This window comes from Apostichopus japonicus, chromosome 2 (assembly GCF_037975245.1).
Source record: "Apostichopus japonicus isolate 1M-3 chromosome 2, ASM3797524v1, whole genome shotgun sequence".
Lineage (NCBI taxonomy): Eukaryota > Metazoa > Echinodermata > Holothuroidea > Aspidochirotida > Stichopodidae > Apostichopus > Apostichopus japonicus.
In genome coordinates, this window is record NC_092562.1 from 28,760,780 (window position 1) to 28,778,531 (window position 17,752).

The 17,752-nt window shown below is 40.5% G+C and overlaps 1 protein-coding gene across 4 annotated transcripts; it reads right to left on the reverse strand.

The window, feature by feature from the left end:
- Positions 1-1,668: 1,668 nt before the first annotated feature.
- On the reverse strand, positions 1,669-17,502 carry LOC139954867 (uncharacterized). Of its 4 annotated transcripts, none has more exons than XM_071954849.1 (10): positions 16,048-17,502; positions 15,180-15,315; positions 11,144-11,322; positions 9,684-10,019; positions 8,509-9,558; positions 8,191-8,332; positions 7,658-7,842; positions 6,259-6,591; positions 2,755-4,949; positions 1,669-1,815 (listed from the first exon to the last, which is right to left on the reverse strand). In XM_071954849.1, the coding sequence occupies exons 1-10, from the start codon at positions 16,085-16,087 to the stop codon at positions 1,801-1,803; spliced, it is 4,611 nt and encodes a 1,536-aa protein (XP_071810950.1). In that variant the 5' UTR covers positions 16,088-17,502; the 3' UTR covers positions 1,669-1,800. The 4 variants fall into 4 exon arrangements, with proteins under 4 accessions (XP_071810950.1, XP_071810958.1, XP_071810941.1 ...); XM_071954857.1 differs by having other exon boundaries at positions 1,675-2,130; positions 17,196-17,502; XM_071954840.1 differs by having other exon boundaries at positions 1,675-2,130.
- Positions 17,503-17,752: the final 250 nt, after the last annotated feature.

The following is a 17,752-nucleotide window of genomic DNA, read 5'->3' on the forward strand; positions in this document are numbered from 1 at the left end:
ATCGACAAGCATGCATTGAAAAATGGGCAGATGCACGTTTCGGAGCCGTGGTAAATATTGGGGGGGCTTATCATGCAGTTTGCCCCCTCAACTTTTTCATTGGGGGGCTGAGCCCCCCCCCAAGCCCCCCCCCCCCCGGTTCCGCCGCCACTGCTATATGCCCGTACTAGACTACTGGTCCGTACTAGACTGTTGGACTGTTGGAGCAGGCTGGGTGTGCTGATAGTTGTTACGTCTATCGCAGTATTGTACATCAGGGTATATGGTGAACTGCGGAGGGACTAACGGCAATAGAAGTTAGATAGGGATTCCTTACTTAATTTCACATTTTGCATGTGCAAGGTGAACCCCTCTCCCTTCCGTACCTCTATCCAGTAAGATTCCCCAGCCATCCATCCACTTGTCTACGGGAATTGTTTAGGTGATATGTTTCTCGTCATCTTCTCTTTGAAGAAGGAAAAAACGACCAACTCTCATATGGAGTCGTTGATGAGGTTAGTCCACATTTAATTCACGTTTGAGGGAGTGAAGTGAAAACTACTTCTTGAGGACGAGTCACTTTATAATTAGAAGATAAATCACACAATTAGTTCGTGAAGCTACATAGACTTCAAAGATAAGACAATCACAGGAACAATATTTTTCCCATGCATCTTCAGTATTGCGACACTTTCTAGTGGGTCCTATAAGAAACTTAATTGTGGGTCCTAGGAAGCTTAATAGTGGGTCCTATAGGAGTGATTTCATGATAACGGGGAGGTAAGATGGGAATTCACTCCCGTCACACAAATAAAACTATATAGATCCATCATGATTGCATGTATCTGAACATATATTCTCAGCATATATATTTAAAGCACATAAATCACAAATAACAAAGATTCTTAAAATACCAAAGCTGTATAGCACGGAGGCGTTAAACAATGTGGTCCTGCGATGACCTTGTTGGCGATCTAAGTGAAATATAATATAATATAATATAATATATATATATATATATATATATATTGTTCTCATCAAACATAACAACTATGCAAATTAACAGTTACTATACGTACATTGTTTGAAATTTAATTTTTGTTACGTTGAATTGAACCACGAACACTGCTTTAAAGTAGCTTAGATATATCATGTGCATATTTGCTCTAAAACGTCTAACTCTTTATACAGACATTTACATTTCTTGTCTCCAAATTTCGACGTTTTCCGCTGAAAATGTCGCCTTTTATTGGTGTTGTTGAAATTGTGACTGTTTTATTCGAATCTATCGGTACCGGTTATTTTATTTAACATTTCGACATTTGGGTCATTTCCCTTGAAATTATGACTATATCGAAATTTGAACTGTTTTGCCCTTTTAAAACTTTGGCTTTTAATCTAAACGTTAAGTTCCAAGTTAGGGAATTTGTTTCAATTCAAAAAGATTTAGCTATTCCTGGAAAAAAAAAATTATCCCAGAAGTTCGATTTTAATCTCAATATAAAAAAAATACTTGAAGTTTAGGATTAAGGTAGTGAGGGAACGTTTAACAAGACCAATTGAAAGCTTGATGCTTCAGCAAACATTTCCTTTCGTATATCAAATTTTGGAGTTTTTATCGACATTTTTCTGACAATATATATAGAAAAATTGACGGATTAAAGAATAATACAAAAATGATCATTGCATTCCCTGTTACTCTTTTGCTAATGCCAAAGGTCCAGCTGAATAATCCAGCATTGCCGTGGAGAGTGGGTCCCATTAGATAAAAAGAGTCGGACGGGAGAAATCTGCTATGCTGCCATCTCTTCCTACGCCTCTTCATACGCCAATGGACTTTTGAAGTTGGATGAAAAGAGAATGACATTTTCTTCATTTGCATAACAGATAAACACTGAGAAATATAATAAATAATAAATGTATCGTTTGCTGCCACTCTTACTGCTTCTAGTTTGTCTACTCTTTTGTCAATTTTTCAGTAAGTAAAGCATCAAACCAAAGAGCTTTGGCGTTTCTGCGAACCATGAAGATAACTGCGACCAGGGTTCCATGAACTGCTCTGAGCAGTGAAAATACAATTCCGAGAAGCGATGATGGCCAGATGTGGTTCATAAATCCGACCCCACAGGTAATGCAGAGGGCAATATATAGCTTCAAAATGAAAACAAGCATTACAAATCATTACTATTTTGGTAAAGACAATCACGTTGCATATACAAGTCTATGAATAAGAGTTATATATAGGTTAATTATCTCTGCTTATACCAGTGGTGAGGAGAATTGGGGGCCCTTAACGGACACTTTAGTTTTATACCTTCAGCTGTGCATAAATAAACACCTGGAAAAAATCGCTTTGAAAAGTCATTTTCATTCTAAACGTTAGTAGGATATACTCATCCATTCTAGCTGAGTATCCCAAACTTTATAGGTAGGTGATTATTGTCGATTATCGGCAACTTTTATTCAAGTAAATCTAATCAGGAATATATATATATATATATAAATATATATGTGTGTGTGTGTGTGAGTGTGTGTGTGCGCGTGTATATACATTTACATATATATAGGCCTATATATATATAGGCCTATATATATATAGGCCTATATATATAGGCCAATATATATATGTGTGTGTGTAGAGATAAAAAATGATATAAATAAAATATATATATATACATACAGATGGACGGGCGGACGGACGGACGGATTATAACATCATCAACCCGACTTAAGCAAAATTAAAATATATTATATAAAGAAAAAATTATAACTCACTACAAAATTGTCTCGAATTTCAGATAAAAGCTCTGCATGGGCACCAGTAGCCTTTTGGCAATTAGTTTGTAACGGCTTGTGTTTCAGTAAAGCTCTGAAGGAATACACCAAGCAGAACACCGCATACAACATTACCATTCCAGCGGGGAATATCACCGTAACTAAGACGGCAAGATAACCGGCTACGAAGCAGTGGTCACCATCGCCCATGTATTGTATCTCATAAGCAGTCGGTGTGCAGTGGCATTGGCTGAGGAAAACGCATATCAGTGTAAGAGCCAATGGCAATCCCCATGCGAGAAACATGTATCTCATCGTTTTGCCCGTTTCTCGAAAAGTGAATGGAGATTGAGTCAACTGTTGCTTGTACTTATACACCATCTTGTAGAAGGGTATACAAATCCACAGCCAGAATACATTCCAAATGTAGTGTGAACACATGGCGATAAGTTGGCAGATGACATCATGCTCGCCTAGAACTCGATTCAGAAAGTGAAATACGTACGCCATCGACAACGTCATTATAAGGTTCATCCGACACCTCTCAGCTACGTTTCCAAGCTGCTGTGAAAACTTGAAGAAAGTCAGTAAGGCCAGAAACGTCACTCCGACAGATATTGCGTAACAAATATCAGTAAATGTTTCAATTATTTCCGATATAAGGTTGTTGTCATTATATGAGCAAATCCAAATTGTGTAGTTTGGATTCAAGTCAGTAGGTCTTTGTATGCTCGAAAATAAGTAGTCCGGAATAAGGAGTTTACTATCGAATGTTAGTTTGAGTTCATCGGCATTGCTCGACCACGGCTCACTGTGAGAAAGTGAACAAGTAAGATTCGCCATCAGATCTCTCCAGCAAAAGTCAGAATCATTTGTAAAAGTACTGGAGAAGTATTCGACTGTTGGCTGATACTCATATGTAGCTACATTGATATCTGTCGTCATTTGACATAACTCTGCAGTCGATTCCACTATGTCTTTCTCATAGTTGCAATGCGTCGTCTGAAGTAGAACGTCCTCTTCAAGACTGAGATTTATAATGGTGACACCGCACTGATGGTATATAGTTTCCTTTGCATCGTTGGTTCCTAAAACACCATCAAAGGCATAAAACACAATAAGCCAGTCAAATATATTTTTGCTTGTAATTTTCACCGAAAACGGCCCAGTAGTTGAAACGTCTGAAAGAAGGCTGCACACAACGATTTTTAAAGGTTCCATAGTTTGACGTGACAAAAAAGATTTCATACATTGATAACATTCGTGACTTTCTTTCGCTAGAATAATCTGAGGAGCATTATGAGGCGCGATTCCTTCCTTGCACGAACCCTTGTGGTAAAAGTAACCGTAAGGACAACCAGAGAAACGGCATGTTTTCACTACTGGGTCAAATATTTGCCATGGATGGCTGCAATTAGATGTCCCGCTATCAAAACCAATGAAATTATCAAAAGACAACAAGCTTAAGGTATTTCTCCACCCCCCAAAGGCACACGTGTGATGCGGCAAGCTCTCCGGGCATTTGTCCAAGGAACAGTACTCGTAAGGCACACTGTAACTGTCGGTGACATGACATCGCGCGCAATAGACGCTCTGGTAGGTAATGGAATTCACATAGCGCCCCATTACTGGAAAGTAATGGCGGAAACACTTGTTTGCTACTTCACTCTCACAGTCACCCTCACCTTGCCATAAATTACCGAAGCATGTTCTCGGAACTCCGATTCCAGTATCGGGAATTACAGCTTGAGCTGTGATCGAGTATAAGAATGATGTGAAATTTTCCAAAGGGACACGGTTACATATTGCACAATAACGGTTTCGGTAAATGACACCGTGGTCATCGTACACTGGTAAGTGACCTAGAGCAGATTGTGGGCCTACTAATTTACAGAGCATTGATATTTCAACTTGAATCCATCCATCAGCACAGTCAGATATAGCATAGATATCTCTACTCAGAAAATCGGACTCGATGCACGAGTACTGCTTCAAAGCAATTTTTGTTGGAAATGTGCGAAACCGTGATGAATCTTCTTTAGCAGGCTGACAAAGGTCCTTGTAATCATCGCAGCAATCGCCAAAGAAGAGACAGACTGAGTCACAGTTACAGGTCCCGTACCATCCACCACATCTGTTTCGACACGTATGATCACTGCCACAGATATATGTGTCATTATTGTACAGATCACTGGCTGTGGAGACATATAATTCGGAGTGAGGGGATCAGTGAAAGTCAAGAATAAGAGTAGAAACAAGAAAACCCCGTTAAGTTGGAGTGTGCACAACAATTGTATCGACCCAGTGGCGGAGTGTCCATACAGCTAGAGGGGCGGATGCCCCTCCCCCCCCCCCCCTGACGGACTTAAATGGAATGCTGGTGCCCTTTTCAGCTTTTTAACACATTTTACTTGTTCGCGATTATTGACTTTTTCATTGCGCTCTCAAATACCTATTGGCATTTGTCACATTTTGTTGGTGTAATTTTCTGACAAAATAGCGATGGCACCTATTTATTCTTCGTTTATCTACAAATTAGCAAGGCCCGGAAAGGGTCATTTCCGGCGATCTAGGGAGTAGGCCTATCTTTACTCAAAAAAATTGTGTACGCTCCGCGCCAACCTGTGGTGGCGCTCCGCTTAGAAAGGGTCGAAAGCGCCCCTACAGACCATTCTGGCCCCCCTGACCAATACCACTAACTCCGCTACTGTATCGACCCCATGCATGAGTACGTCGAATTAACTGAAGTAAAGTATCCATTCATGTCAGTTCAAGAGAAACACATATTGCCAATCATGATGTTGTATTACAAATACAATATGAGGCAAGATGAAGTAGAACAAAATGGAATTCGAAAAGACCACCATGAATTTATCAGGATTTCGTGGAAGTGATGTATAAAGTGAATGGAACGATACGTTGAACTCTGTGCAGGATGTATGTTATTGTGGTTTTGTCATTGCACCTATATAGAATGTATGTAGGCCTACACTATAATGAGTTTTTATTACAACAATTTCGGTGGAGAGTCAAGAACACATGGATTAAAATGACAAAATTGTTGACTCTTTAATGTTTGGCATGGAGCGCCAATACAGAACAGGTGCCATAGGCGGAACGGTGAACATGAACCCTTGCACGGACTGGATTTTGGTCATTGGTAATGACAGTGTGCTTTATAATAAATCAATTAAAATCCTAGCAAATCTTACAAGAAGAGAAAATGAAAAGTGATGACCAAGGCATAGATATTGATGAGATGATGATGATGATGATGATGATGATGATGATGATGATGATGATGATGATGATGATGATGATGATGATGATGATGATGATGATGATGATGATGATGATGATGATGATGATGATGATGATGATGATGATGATGATGATGATACCGACATTAAAGATGGTATTGAAACCATCGCGATAACTCGAAGATTATATTTCCTCATTTATGCATTCTCAGCCTACTGGTAATTGGTAACAGATAGTACTTACTTATTGCACATGTGACCCACGCTAGTCGATTGACTGATGTAAGGTACTCTGGTTGGCCTAGGCAGGATTTGAATGTTTCGTTCCTGTGTTTGCCGTTACAGACGACTTGTCTCCTAATGACTGAGGATGAGTCGTTAAATGACCGCAATTGGCGTTTGTCGGTCGAAGCACAGTACCTCAAGTTCAGTTCCCAGCACACTACTGTACCATCTCTGTAATCCCAATGTAGAGTATCACCGTTAATGAAGAACCACTCCGACTCGTACCGTATTTGGACAAAACCTTCGCTCGCCAGAATCCCCCCGTACAATCTGATGGAGTAACTGGATGTATCTGTGCCACGAATAGAACCATGAATAATAATCATAATCAGCAGTTATATTTACGATGCTTAAGCGACCACACATATGGGAGAAGACCGCAAGATCTGCTTATGAATTACAACTTACACGTCGGGTGCATGGCTTCCAATTCAACATTTTAACTCAAATTTGGAATCTTTTCAATTTACAAAGTCATATCAGATGGGAAAACCGTAGATTGCTCTTGGATGCAAAACCCACCTTACTATGACCCGGCCGGGTATCGAACCTGGAACCTCCCGATTACTAAGCCTCAATGCTTCAAATGCCGCCACCTTTATCCACTCGGCCACAGGCACCGGTATTGTTTACATTCGTACAGTTACATTCGCATCTCCACGTGCTTCTAATTTTGGCCGACACTTGTGAGCCCATCGATTGAAAGTGTATGAGTTCATAATAATCTACAAGTTTGAAGAAATTTACCGTTTGTCTTTGGGAGGGGACCTCTTCAAATTTAGGCGGATATATTAGGTTGTGTAGAATGAATCCAATGGACATTGCGGCTTGAACATTTATGAGAACTTAATAACTGAAGCAAACGTTCTCAGAAGGGATATTCCCTCAGTCGAATTATTCCTGGTAATGACCTTTACAGTTTTAGTGATATCTAAGTTCCATTGCTGAATCCGAAGCGGCTCTAAAATAGCTGCCTTGCCAGGCTTGGGTGGGGGGGGGGGGGCTGATGACATTGTCAGAACCGCGCTATATCGACGAAATGTTATTTCTAGTGACGTAGCGTAGAGTTATTTCATAGTGTTATTTCTCTACACTTTCAAGATGAAGCGCCTCAACAACTGCTTAAAGAAATAAATGTATGTATACTCCATTCACAGTTAAAGGTAACAGACTGCGCAGTAACGCACATCGCGGGTATGTAGGCTAGGTGTTCTAGTTATCGATCGTCTCAACCGAATCATCGGTTGAAGACTATCACACGTGTTTATATTCCGTCAATATATTGCTGTATTACCCTACACGATTTCAGGGGTGTGCTTTCTGTGAGATATATGAATGAAATACATTCTAATACTTACTTAAACAGCGCACGTAAACACGATTTCCTGTTATGACGTCAGCAGCTAGCTTTTGATTGAAGGAAAGATGGCAGTCATTCATGGATGTTTCATTTCCGTGACATTCCAGTTTTAATGTATACAATTCTCGGTCATCCTTGCCTTTGATTACATGGATTATAGGCTCAAAGTCCAGGCCAAGTTCCCTGGTGGTAAAGAAAATTATTCTTTTTCATGATATGGTTGGACCGCTTGGGTTTCCAATCAAATACAGAAAGAAATAAGAACTGATTTTTAATAATATAACTGAAGGCATATTGTGTACTCTTTGCCTATGTAGTAGATCTCAATTGTATCAGCGCCATGCGTAGCAAGCTTTCTCTGTGGAGGGGCAATGGCATTTTTCTGGCTTTTCTTTTGGAAAAGAGAAGTTTCTTTTTGCACATCCCCGTTCACTACATAGAAAGGCTGTCCGTGTGAAGTCGAGGATTACTTCTAAATCCCTTGCTGAGGATTCTCTTTAGGAGGGGTGGATGTAACGACCGAGAGATTACCTGCATAGTACCATGGATTCGGTGTCATTGAACAAAGTATCCACAGCTGTGTACCATTTCCCATTCGTATGCTGTACTTGAACGAAGCCTCTGTTAGACTCGTTTCCAGCCAGACGTGTCTTGATCTTGAAATCATCTGGAACTTAATCGGAATAAAAAAAAACATGATATTTTGTATTCAACCCTATAACTTCCCACCCCCCCCCCCTTTGGGACATGCCTCGCATCCCAGTTTGAGAACCGCTGCCTAAGTAAACATAAAGATCTCTAGTAGTCGTAACAGACTAAATGCACTATATCCTTTTCTTGTTTACTTACCAGAAGACGGTAGGCACCTATTTCCATAATGCAAGAAATACCTAGGACACTGCAGCACTCGGCAATTTTTCACGAATGGGTCATAACTTTCCCCGTCTTCGTTTGAACATAACTTGCCAGCCCTCTGTCCATATCGATCCAGCTCCGAAAATGAAAAATTCAGGGGGGTAGAAGCCAGTGTACTTCGTGATCTAGTATGGACAAGTCTACCACAAGGTAAATGTCCGTCTGCATGGCATCTGTAGTTTGTGTAACTAACACAAGGTCCAGCTCCTTCCGGTGGGGGCAACCCCTTCCCACCAAGTAAACCTGAACACAGTAAGCAGTCTGCGTTACGGAAACGCTTATTTTCTCCGTCAATCAAGGTACTAATCGGAGCAAAGTAAAGGTCACATTTAGCTGAAGATTGGGTTATGGATGCGTCAGAAGGCGGTCTCTGGCACGAAGTCGATCGATTCCAAGTGCTCACACAGAGACGCGCTTTACCAAGTTCAGTGTTGGCGCTTGGTTTATATAATCTACCAATTGGGAGTCTAACTTCAAATACGGTATCGTACAGTAAGGGTTCGCCTGGCGTCGAAATTACGGAAATTGTCCAACCCTGAACGTCTGTGACTTTTCTACCGTGGCATATGGCGCAATACACGTTACTAAACACTAGCCCGTTTTCATCGTACACTGGTGTCCGTAGAAACATATCTTCAAGATGTGTAGAATCATGTTCACAGTATTGCACCGTTCCAGGCTGATTGAACCCTGGTGGACATTTAGATATTAAAACGTACGCATCGTTTTCTGTGATCAAGCCGGTCTTTATACATTCGTATGACGGCAGAAGGTTAGGATCAGAGTATTTTGAGTGCGTTAGTTCCTGTATTTCAAAATCATCTTCGCTTGTGCAAACGTCGTCGTAGTCAAAACAGCAGTCATGGAATTGGACGCATGCCTCGTCGCAGTTGCAACCTTCGTTTCGTTTCCATTTACCGCACTGATTAACGCACGTATGATCTGATCCACATAGGTACGACTCACTGCCTAATATTTCTATATCTGAAGTGAATTAAAAGAAAGAAAAACGGCATCGTCATCTCATTGATTTACATATAAGACTACGTCACACGTAAATATGGAACGAGGTGATAGCGTTCTTTACAAAAATGCAACTAAAGACCTACCAATGGAGCAACTCATCCACGCTAAACCGTATGCCTCAACGTCACATTGGTCTTCCCATGACATATCACAATCAAGTAATTGCAATTCGTTAAACCCACAATACAGATTTGCAGAGATGACGTCACTAGATACATTCCCGGATGTGGATTCGTCGTAACCCCAACGTGAGCAGATCTTGTGACCAAGTTGTAGACACACTACGTGGCAATCACGCGCATCCCACTGTGCACCTCCACAGAAACCCTTCCATTCGTCATTCGGATCACACCTTATTTGTAGTATACCTTCCGATGAAACTATTCCGCCGAATAAACGTAGTTCCACGTCAGTTGCATCTACAAGAGGAAACAGATGAAAGTTCTCAAGAATCATGTTTTGAATTTAGTGCGTGTTTCCCATCGATCCATCCATCTTCCTATGTATGCATCTGTACCTGCTTCAATATCTAAATCTCAAACAAATTGTGTCATGGTGTCACTGAAGGGGCACTTTATCAACGTGTTAAAATAAAAGTAGCCTACTATACGATATTAGTATGTAAGCACTTCATGCCGGGTTCCCACCTGCCTAAATAGTGATGTTACAAGTGCATGTATAAGCGTGTACATTAAACTGTAAGGCAATCTGTATCGGCACTGTTTGAAAGAGGCAAGTCACTTCATGTTAATTCAAGTTGTGTTTTGTTTTGTTATGCACGAAAAACAACATGACATATGTTTACGTCACAACGTGTTACATGATAGAAATCGATTTATACTATAACACAGTTGATATCATTGTGTTTTAAACATTATCCTGAGCTCATGCTCAACTTGTAATCAGTTTGCACATGCGTGGAAGGAGAGAAAGCATGGCCTCAATAGTCTCAATTATATTTGGTTGACCCCTTGTAAGAACACCTGGCAGGAATATTGTAAAACCCCGTGTAGCTTTACAACTATTAAATGTTAGCAGTTTCCATGGGCGTATTCCATAACAAGATATTATGTGTTAGAACAAGATCACTGTCCTCACTTGTGTAAATCGATTCTAATACTTGTCGCTATGTGCAGGATCCGTTCGTATACCATAACACTTAAAGTGTTAAAAGAATAACATTGAACGCTTCCAATAGATTAGTATGAGAGTGAAGTAAATAATTAATTTTTTATAAGGAGAATATTAACTCAATGGTAAGTAAACGCAATTTAGAATTCCTGAAATTCAGATAAAAAATCCCATTTGATAAGTCAGCTCCCTTACCCCCTCGCCCTCCCACTCCCGCCCCACCCTTACACGGATCTGAACATACACTATGGTATAGGTCACAAAGTACTGAAGGTGTGACTCAAATAATATTTGTTGCAGAGTATAACCTAAACACAGAACACCTTACAACCTTGTACACAAAAGGTTGATCATTTAAGTGTTCACATCGGGTTGTATTTAAATGCAAGTTGACAATAATTACTATACTTACTAACACACTGCAGTAGTGCATACTGCGTGCTGAGTAATGTCACGGTTGGTGTCCATACGCAGAAAGACAGGGCTGGTTCAGTTCCCATACATTGAACATATTGGTTCAGATTGGTCAGTGGATTATCTCTTCCTTCATCGGTCACTTTCATTCGACAAACATGGTCGAACCCCAGTTGCCTGCAATCAATTTATCTGCACTGTTAACAATAATGTCTTGGCCAAAATAGTATGCCCAACTTTTTACCCAACATTGGTCACTATATACCAGCAACTCACAAAAAGATATAGTAAAAAAGACCAACTATGATGTTGTTTTTTCTTCTTAAACTGTTAAGCTTGTTGTACATAGCTTGCCCAACGTAATTGGGTAAAGCAAACTTGTATAACGTATGGAGAACCTTAGTGTTATTGCTACAGGTAGGATAGGTCTCTGCCTCTCTGGTGGTAGCATTTAACCATAGGCATAGGAGCCCAATTTCATTTAAGGGGGGGGGGGGGGCTGTAACGACTTGCCCGACAAATATAACCAACATTTTCGCGTTCAAAATTTTAATGTGCATATCATATAGGCATGCATCGGTTATTACATCTCATGCCAATAACAACCAATCATTTGCCGTGTTATTACCCTTCCATATTGGGTATAATTATTGGGGAAGTCGTTACAATAATAATGATCATAATAATAATATCAGTTTAACTATTGAAATCACATTGCAAATTATTTTTCTTTCAGTAGGTGCCCGAAAAATTCTCAGCATATTGACCGAATTTTCACCCCAAAAAAATTTGGTTGGGGTGCTTCAGCCACCCCCCCCCCCCCCGCCGCCTATTCCTATGCATTTCACCCATAATCGTTGGAGTAGGTATATCAGGTGAAATGAAATCCTAAAGCAAATTAGTTCCCAACAATCCTGAAAATCACGTTCTTTTCGAAGATCCTACGTACATATGTCGTTTACTGTGCCACGAGTGCCCTGTGTAACTACGTATAGTTCCCACATTGCACATTTCTGGGGGACAACGGTTCAAACGTGGTTGGGAATAAACAAACATTGCGTTTAAAGGTAGGTATAGCTATATTATTAACAAAAATACGGTGGAAATGAGAAATTACTTCGTTTTGCGTAGTTCTTTGTCAAAGATTGCCAGAGTTTATGAATCAAAGAACAATGACCAACGGAAATATTGCCCATCTGTTTGATAGTATGTTGTCGGACATTATGTTGGCATGGGTAGGCTTTATTTTGCGTGCAATTAATCAATTATGCATATAGACGTACAGTGAGACGGTACTACGGAAACCTTTAAAAGATAGGCAGAAACGAAATTGCAAGGATTTGACCAAATAATTGGTCCACGTGAAGCAAATGGGTTATAACTCAGCCCGGAACTATTTTTGTTACACTCCTGTCTAAACGGATTTTGGTTCACTGAGGTTTACCTCTTTTCGGAGAAATAGTTGGTCGCAATTTTCCATTCGATAAGTTTCCTTGTATGCTGTAACATAATGCATGGATGTTCTATAATCTTCATTATGCGTACGCGTTCTGCCTGTAATGACTGATGACTGATCCTATACACATGGTTTTGTCACTATTCACCCAAATAAATATGACATTACATGCCAACAAACACTACACGCAAAAGGGCACCATGTATAAGGGCGTTATTATATACCACGTCGTTATTTCCACACTGTTGTAACTTTTACCACGACTTTAATAACGTTCACTCACGTTCACTACGCCTTTTGTTATTGACCCTTTTCGCGTTCCATAAGTCTGCTCTTGTATGATGTGTAATTTTCGCTGCACGTATTCATACTTCAGACAGAAGCTTTAGCATGTTTTATTCGCGGATGTGTCCCTATGCTAAACTGAGCGATTTCCATTTTATCCGACTACGACGCAATTTCATGAGTTAACTCAAATTTCGAAAGAGGATTGTTGCATTTAGTATAGGCCTATTATTCGACGGAAAATATCATAGCTAAGGGAGGGGAGGGGGTAGATCTACATACATAATTTTAAAAATCGATGTTTTACAAATCGATGTTGTCAACTTGATTCGACACCCACCAGCTTTTAGAAATCGACTGCATTGATTGATAAAGCAATATTTCGAAAATAAATAGGCACCACCGCGGGGCCTTTATTAAGATTTTAAAAGCGGCAAGGGCAACATGAGGTGTCAAAAAGGAATTTTCACCCATATGATGTTATTATGCAATGTTCAGGGGAAGGTTCGTGCAGTTGTAAAAGGTTCCACTCCCCCCCCCCTCCCCTGGATTGGAAAATAAGTACAGGTCGTAACTTGCAAATACAATAACAATTTCTATATCAACTAAAATATTAGAGTGGGGGGGGGGTGGCAAATTCCAAACTTTCCCCCGGCTGAACCTTTGAGAGTACCAGAGGTGAACAAATGACTTTATAAATGAGGGGTGTAGCGATGTGGTCGTAGAAGCCCTCTCCTAAATAAGGGCATGGGTGTCCTCCCTATAAAAATGAGTTTTTAGAGGACAAAGTAAAACGAATGAGAGCGAATGACCGAATGACAATTGACTTTTTACAGGGTTAATTATCATTCGCGAATGACAGCGAATGACAACTAAGGATGGTGGTGAGTGGAGATAGAATGAAAATAAGGCCCGGGAAGCAGTGGCAGGGGCCAGGGGACATGACCCCAGTGGAGCATTTTTAGGGGCGCCGAAGTGCAAAAGGGGGCGCCGAAATGCTAAATTGGCGTCAAAAATAGCAACAAGCCGAAAAATTAGGTCAACAGAAAAAAATTGTTAGAAAATAAAATATGGGCAGGGGAATTGCCCAAATAATAACGAAAAGCACTTGGGCGCCATTATGGGATTGGCCCCCAGCCTAAATTTCGCAGGTCGCTATTACTGGACAGTGCCATTTCCGGCGATCTAGGAGGTACTTTTAGCAAAAAATTCTTTGCTACGCGCCAACCCATGCATGGTGGCGCGCATAGCGATAAAATAGTGTTACGGATTTGTGGGCCCGGACCGGTCACCACACTTTTGCCACGGCAATTTCAAACACACAATCTGCCCCGTATATAAAATTTATTACGTTAAGAGTGTTATATGCCCCCCCCCCCCCCCCCATTATATCCGGTTGAAGCAAATGTCTGTGCTATCATTCACGGTCATTCTTTTTAGTCAACGCATTTTTTTAGTGTGTACAACATATTGTCATTCGTTTTAGTAACACCCGTTTTTAGACACCAAAATTGATCATTCTCAGGCATATTTAGACTATGAATTAGGACTAATTTTAGGTCAAGTCACATTTGTACTTTTGATTTTTCCATATTTTTCGCAAAAAAAAAATGGGTAAATATAATATGAAGTAATGAGGAATTATGGCAATAAATCAATATTTACCTTTGAAGACCAGACTGAGGGACCAAAACTGCTCCACGAGGGAGTGGAAGGGGGCAAGAATTGTTTCGTAAAAAAATATTCCTTGACGCGCAGGAGGGTGTTTGCGACTGTGTTTACCCTCCTGTCAGAGAGAGGAATTACTTTGAAAAAGTTAAAGTTTGGAATGTATAGTGTATTTGCTTAATTATTCGACTTTGTTTTCACCATATTATGCTGGTTTAATCAGCCTCCCTCATTCTCTCTGCTCTCATTTAGTACGCCTCTCGCAGTGTGTTCAAAACATGAGTTTGCATGTTGCTATACTCAATAAACATGAATTCTTGAACACAGCAGCGGGAATTGTGAAGGAATAAATGTACTTTTATTCATTCTTGTTCTGTGTTCTTCATGAGTGCAAAAACCACACTGGTTTCGGCTCAGGATTTGAGACCGACTTTTATTTGAATATTCAAGAGTAATGAGCATTGCAAGCTTAGCATATATACATATTCATATATATAGTGATATAATACAATGATCTTGCAACGAAAGGTAATAACGGAGCTACATTCACGTTCTCTGCTTGTTAGGAGAAAACAGATCAGTAAAATATTGTTTTCCTAGTTTCCTGAACCAAATATATACCAACCTGCAAGCAGTGGTAGCGGCAGGCCTGTCCAAGGTGTCCGGGTGGACAGAGTACCAGGTATTGTCGTAACTAACCTCGAGATATCCCAACTTAGCATAATCACCATGGTAACTGATACGTACGCTGTAATCACTCGCTGGAGAATGAGAACCAACGGGTGAGGAGGTAGAAAGGAAAAGAGAAGCATAATGTTAAAACATGTACTTACAACCACATCAGTTACGTCCTTGAAGTATATCTTTATTAAAGGATGCATACTTTAGGCAGAAAACTGATTTTGAAATGTTGTAGACAGATATACGAAATACTGTTTCAACGTCCAGTCATGTAGGTATCGTTCACTTGGCCAGTAATGCCAGTATTGTTAGCGCACACGCGCACTACAATAACTATGAGACTTTTATGGTTTCAAATAAAATACTTTATCGTGCATATTTGACCACGACTGTACTGCTCAATGTCTTCTTATGGTGCTAGTTTGTTTATTTGAAGCTAATTAAAAGCACATGTTGTGGACTGAGTTATTAGATTTGTGAAAAATAATTGATTGCATTAATCATTTGGCCTGTACTGAGGAGCCGACTTCAACATCAGATGAACCTCAAAGGTGCAGCCCAGAGTTGTTATATCTTGATAAAACCGGACCAGGACATTACTCATAATTTATCTCATTATTTGGATTGGATATATCATGACTAAAATTTTGACTAAAGCTACCCCTTTGAAGGAATTTGAGACTACCGCCATACAGGCGCGTAGCCAAGGGGGGGGCGAAAGGAGCGACCGCCCCCCCCCCCTTGAGCATATTTTTTTTTATGATATCGCTAGTAATTTCAAAATAGAAAATGCTTAGATGCATGCAACTTACAAGGCCTGGGAAGTGTCATTTCCAGCGATCTGGGAGGCATTTTCGGCCAAAATTTCCTTGTGCGCTTCGCGCCAACTCATGGTCCTGGGAAGTGCCATTTCCAGCGATCTGGGAGGCATTTTCGGCGCAAGCTTATGGTGGCGCTACGCTTAGATAGTTTGCCTACAACCTTCGCCCCTCCCTTGGCAAATTCCTCGCTACGCGCCTGCCGCCATATATATTGTAACGTCACTTCCCTGTCTGGTGGGGCAGTCTTTAATGATGGGGTTGGCGGAAGAGAGTCTCGACAAAATAATCACAATGGAGAAGATGTAAAAGTGCCCGTGGCACAGTGGTACCGTTTATTCAGACCTCCGTGTTCTTACACTTAGGTTCATTAAAGGTTCTTACTTAGTGCTTATCCTTGCATTACGCATAACGTAAAGGTTAACGCAATTCCTAAACGCGGCGTCTAAACGCAGCGTAGAACACGGCACTAAACGCAACGCCCAACGCAGCGTCCAACGCGGCGTCACACGCAGCGTATAACGCAACGTACAACGCGGCGCCCAACGCAGCGCAGATCGCAACGTATAACGCGGCGCTAAACGCAAAGCCCAACGCAACATCCAACGCGGCGCCACACGCAGCGTCTAACGCAACTAATAACGCGGCGATAAACGGGAAGCCAAACGCAGCGTCCAAATATGTAAACAGATTAAAAGCTATAGGGTTAACTAAACGGTGTCTGCAATACCGTTAACAGATGCAAATATACTAAGAACCAATCGATTGACTAAATGGCAGTAACGTATCTTTCTGATATCTGACCTAGGCTATTCACTTATGTTCCTACTTACGGACTAACTGAAAAATATACAATTACGACAGAATACTGATCTCTACTAAAGTACACACATTGTCACGTAGTTCAGAGCGCTACTGATTAACGTAAAATGCTAACAATCGGTCAATAACGTTACTCCTAAATAATTGGGCGTAAGCTATCCCTCAGTGAAATACCGCAGTTTGCTAACAATTTAGACGACTCACAAATGTATCCAATAATATTCCAAACGCTTACAATATCTATGAACAGTTAATAAACACGGTGCTGTGGTATTAGAAACCTACCAACTTGGATAATAGTAAATGATATGATAACGTACCGTACGTAGACGTCTTGCGAGATTTTGGCAAAGAGTCCCTCGCTACACGTACCAACAGCTCCTTTTATACTAGCCTGAACAATGGCTTAAGTTTACGCGCGTGAGAAAGTTACGACTTCAAAGAGCACCGCCTTAGTGTTGCAGTCACCAGACTTCCGGAGACCGAGAGGCCAGGTGCACGATTACTTACGTCATAGTAAACAACTTAACGGGGATTTCCCGGCATAGAATCATAACATTACGTAAACAGTTTATACAGCTTAAAGAATAGCCCTCAAAGCTTAAGTACTATGCAAGTTCGGTTACAATATTGTTGCAAGTGATGTGTGGCGAAATAACCATCTAATAACACTGTAGTGACGTGTGTTCATATGATGCTAAAATGGTTACCGTGAGAAATGTTTACTTTCAAGATGAGACGTAAGCAAATCACTGCTTAAAGAAACAATATGGAGCCACACGTTAGACTGACAGAATTGCAGTCTGGAAACATTATCCTCTCCATAGCAAGATATTCTATATTTATATCCAAACTTTTCTATATTTATATCCAAACT